Source organism: Gossypium hirsutum, chromosome A13, assembly GCF_007990345.1.
Source record: "Gossypium hirsutum isolate 1008001.06 chromosome A13, Gossypium_hirsutum_v2.1, whole genome shotgun sequence".
NCBI lineage: Eukaryota > Viridiplantae > Streptophyta > Magnoliopsida > Malvales > Malvaceae > Gossypium > Gossypium hirsutum.
In genome coordinates this window covers 17,369,379-17,373,829 of record NC_053436.1, presented here as the reverse complement: position 1 = coordinate 17,373,829, position 4,451 = coordinate 17,369,379, and the positions used below count along the sequence as shown (strand labels likewise).

General features: G+C 42.3%; 1 protein-coding gene across 1 annotated transcript; it reads right to left on the bottom strand.

Annotated features, from left to right (window-relative positions):
* Nucleotides 1-1,250: 1,250 nt before the first annotated feature.
* Nucleotides 1,251-3,434, bottom strand: LOC107894664 (uncharacterized). The gene is made up of 2 exons (XM_016819917.1): nt 1,793-3,434; nt 1,251-1,573 (listed from the first exon to the last, which is right to left on the bottom strand). The coding sequence occupies exons 1-2, from the start codon at nt 3,432-3,434 to the stop codon at nt 1,251-1,253; spliced, it is 1,965 nt and encodes a 654-aa protein (XP_016675406.1).
* Nucleotides 3,435-4,451: the final 1,017 nt, after the last annotated feature.

Below are 4,451 nucleotides of genomic sequence, written 5' to 3'. Positions count from 1 at the left end.
GTATGGCTTTGACTTTATCTGGGTCAATCTCAATCCCTTTTTCACTGACTACGAATTCTAACAGTTTTCCTGATCTGGCCCCAAAGGTACATTTTGCTGGATTGAGTTTCAGTTGAAACTTCCTCAACCTCAAAAATAATTTCCTCAGGACTTGCACATGCTCTTCTTCTGTACGAGATTTAGCGATCATGTCATCAACATAGACTTCAATCTCTTTGTGCATCATATCATGAAACAGGGTTACCATGGCTCTCTGATATGTTGCTCCCGTATTTTTCAATCCAAAAGGCATCACTTTATAGCAAAAGGTTCCCCACATTGTTACAAATGTGGTTTTATTCATGTCTTCGGGATGCATCCTGATCTAATTTTACCCTGAGAAACCATCCATGAAGGAGAACAGTAAGTAACCTACCGTATTGTCCACTAAGGTGTCAATATGAGGCAACGGGAAATTATCCTTCGGGCTGGCTTTGTTCAGATCCCTGTAGTCTACACACATTCATACTTTTCCATCTTTCTTAGGGACGGGGACGATATTGGCTACCCATTCTGAGTACTTCTCTACTTGTAAGAAACCAACATCGAATTGCTTCTTGACCTCCTCTTTTATTTTCAACAAAACATCTGGCCTCATCCTTCGGAGCTTCTGTTGAACTGGCTTGCATTCTTCTTTAATGGGGAGCCTATGTACCACAATATCAGTACTTAGCCCAGGCATATCTTGATATGACCATGCAAAGACATCCTTGAACTCTTAGAGTAACTCAATAAGCTCCCGCTTTGTCTCTGTGGTAATGCCAACTCCGATCTTTACTTCTTTCTTTTCTAGTTCATCTCTCAAATTCACGACTTCTACTGACTCTTTGTGAGGTAGAATCTGTTTCTCTTCTTGTTCTACCATCCTTAACAAGTCAGGGGATAAGTTACAGTCTCTGTCATCTTCAAAGTCCTGAGATCCCTCTAAACACATATCCCGCTCAAAAAGAGACTCTAAATTAGTAGCAACGTCGTTCATATCGTTGTTATCTGGAGACCTGTTGTAGGTGTGAAGGAAGATACAAAGAACAAAAGAATCTAAGAGCAATGCCATTATAGTATGATCATGAATAAAAGAATAAAAGAATAGTTGCACGAGATAAGACAAAATGATGCATTTATTGAAATAACAATTTTGGACACAAGCCTATTTCACAAAAAGGATGCTTATTACTCCTAGGCCTGAAGTAATAGGTGTGTTTTGAGCATTACTATGTATTGGTTCTAAAGACTATAGGAATCTCTTCCGCAGTCCGATTATTTAGAACACTTTCCGGCTCATAAGGGCGGATGCCCGATAAATTCTCTACTCTAGCTTCTTCCTCATGTGTGGCGTTAATGCTTAAGTCTTCCAACATTTCTTCAGAAAATCCTTTCATTGTCGCTCTTCCTTCAGCGTGAATAATTCCTCCCGACACGAATGTTCTGGATATGTGAGGAAAGGTCATCGGCTCCCACTTAACCTCTTCCCCGCTCAAACATGGTCTTCTCCTTTCTTGTTTCTTCTTTTGCTCCTTTTTCTTTCGTCTTGCATCTGGCTTGAATCATAAACTAAAGCTGTCTCGTTTGTCCATGAGCATAGGTACTTCGACCTTCCCTTGTAGGCTTCTTCTAAGCCCTTTCCCTGGCAAAGCTCCTTTCCCAACCGTCAGTTGTAGGCCTATTCTTATAGTTTTAGAGATTCGAGGCGTCGGGATCTTATTTCCTTTGACAAAAAAGGTCACATTTACAAATTCTAACGATCAAAAAGAACATTCTATGGCTTCATCATCTGTCCCCACATACGGTGCATTGCTGGTAATGGACGCAATGATATCTTCTTCCGCATTTATGGTCACCAATCGAACTTTTGTTACAAATTTGAGCTTTTGATGTAATGATGACGGCACTGCCCCCGTTGAGTGAATCCATGGCCTTCCTAAGAAGCAATTGTAAGAGGGCCTGATGTCCATTACCAAGAAGTCTATCTCATACGTGCTAGGGCCGATTAAAAGGGGTATTTCGATCCTCCCCATTACTTTCCTTTCGGTACCATCGAATGCCCTCACCATATTTTGGCATGCTTTCATATGGGAACTATCCACGGGCAACCTATTTAATGTGGATAGAGGTAGGACATTTAGTGCCGATCCATTATCAATCAATACCCCCAGCAATGTGAATCCCTTGCAACGTGTGGTAATGTGCAGGGCCTTTGTGGACCCCATACCTCCCGGTGGTATTTCGTCGTTGTTAAAGAAAATAAAATTATCAGCGCTGATATTATTAACCAGATGATCTAATTTGTTAACTGAGATGTCATTTGCAACATAAGTCTCATTCAACACTTTCATTAACGCGTTCCGATGCGTTTCTGAACTTAGCAGTAAGGCTAGCACTGAGATGCGAGCCAGTTTCTTGCGTAGCTGTTCAATGACGCTGTACTCACTATGCTTTAAAAATTTTAGAAATTCCCTAGCTTCATTCTCGGTTACCGGCTCATTGACTAGCGATTTGAACCTAACCGTCTTCTCTTTCCTTTGCTCAACTATTGGAGCCTTTTCTTTAACGATTTCATTTTTTGTATTCGCAGGATCATAACGTCTCCCACTGCTTATATAGAAACCTACATCTTGGTTCTCTTGTGAAGCATTTACCGGGCTTTCCCCCCCAGGGATTGTCACGTTGCAGTCGTAATTCCAATGAACCTTTTTGCTATCCTTGTATGGGAAGGATATCGGTTTTTGGATTATGACTCTCGGTGCTAGTTGTACTCTTGCTTCATTGATTCTGGGTCGCGAAATGATCACTACAGGATGGTTAACTCTTTGGACCCCTTCTGTTGTTCCCTTCTCTGTAGCGTACACCTCTTCTTCCTCTGATCCTCTGGTTTCTTCATAAAATTCCATCTCCTTATTGTCCATCAGATTTTGCACTAAGGACCTGAACTCGTTACACTCTTGGATGTCATGGCCTTCATCAGCATGAAACCCGCAGTATCTTCTCGCTTCTTTGGGCCTTTCCTTTGGATGTCGTGTGACTAAACCTCCTTCTACCATCTTCTCCCAAACTCGTTTAAGCGGGGTTTTTACCTCTGATATATCCATCTTGATTCTTTTGCTCCCACTTTCGACTATCGCATTTACCCCTTTATTAGCATGGTCGGGTAACGAATTTCCTGCCACATTGGGACCTGGTGGGTCATCAAACTTTATGACACCCATTTCGATGAGTTTTTCCACTAACTTTTTGAACGTCATACAATTCTCTATTGAATGCCCCGTTATCCCTGCGTGGTACTCACATTGGGCATTTGTGTCGTACCATTTTAGGAACGGGGGTTGTAAAGGCTTCAAGTAGAAAGGTGACACCACATGGGCATCAAATAAGCTTTGATACAATTCCTTGTAGGACATCGGGATAGGCGTAAACTAGACTCTTTCTGTGTTAGGCCTTGAGTTGGAATCTTGTCTAGGAGCCCTGATGGCTGGTAGTCACCGTCCTCGGTTGGCTCACAGTGATAGGCTTGTTATAACTTTTATTGTATACACTTGTGTTGTTCACCTCATTTTCTTTTCTCTTCGAAATTGATTTCTTGGCATTTTCTCCTGCTTCAATCTTCCTACATCTTATCGCGTTTTCTGTCATCTCCCCGGACATTACTATGTCCGAGAAGCTTTTTGTAGCACTTCCTAACATGTGGTTAATGAATGGGGCCTTTAGAGTGCTGATAAAGAGCATGATCGTTTCCTTCTCCAAGAGGGGTGTCTGGACTTGCATCGCTATTTCCCTCCACCGTTGTGCATACTGCCTGAAGCTCTCACTCAACTTCTTTTCCATGTTTTATAGGGTAATTCTGTCAGGTGCTATGTCTTTCACGTGACCGTATTGTTTCATGAAAGCTTGAGCCAAGTCCTTCCATGAACCAATTTGGGCACGGTTGAGCTGGTTATACCACTTGGCCGTAGATCCAATCAAATTGTCTCAGAAACAGTGGATCAACAGCTGGTCATTGTTGACATACCCTGTCATCTTTCGACAGAACATCCTAATATGAGCTTCAGGGTAGCTCGTCCCATTATACTTTTCAAACTCTGGGATTTTAAATTTTGGTGGGAGTACCAAGTCTGGGACCAAGCTTAAGTCCTTAGCGTCGATCCCGCCACGGTAATCAACAGTCTCCATTGCTTTGAATTTTTCTTCAAGCCATTTACAACGATCATCGAGTTGTTTTGCCAGGTCTACTTTTTCTTTCTCTATTTCTGCCACATCGTCAAGGTCCGGGACAAATGGATTAGCTGGATTATCTCTGGGCTTAGAACTCGAACCTATGGGAATATTCAATGGTGTCGAGGCATTAGCCTGGTATTGCTGGGGCCTGATAGTGACAGGTACCGTTCGCGGGTGTACCTCCGGTTGTGGTTGAGTATTTA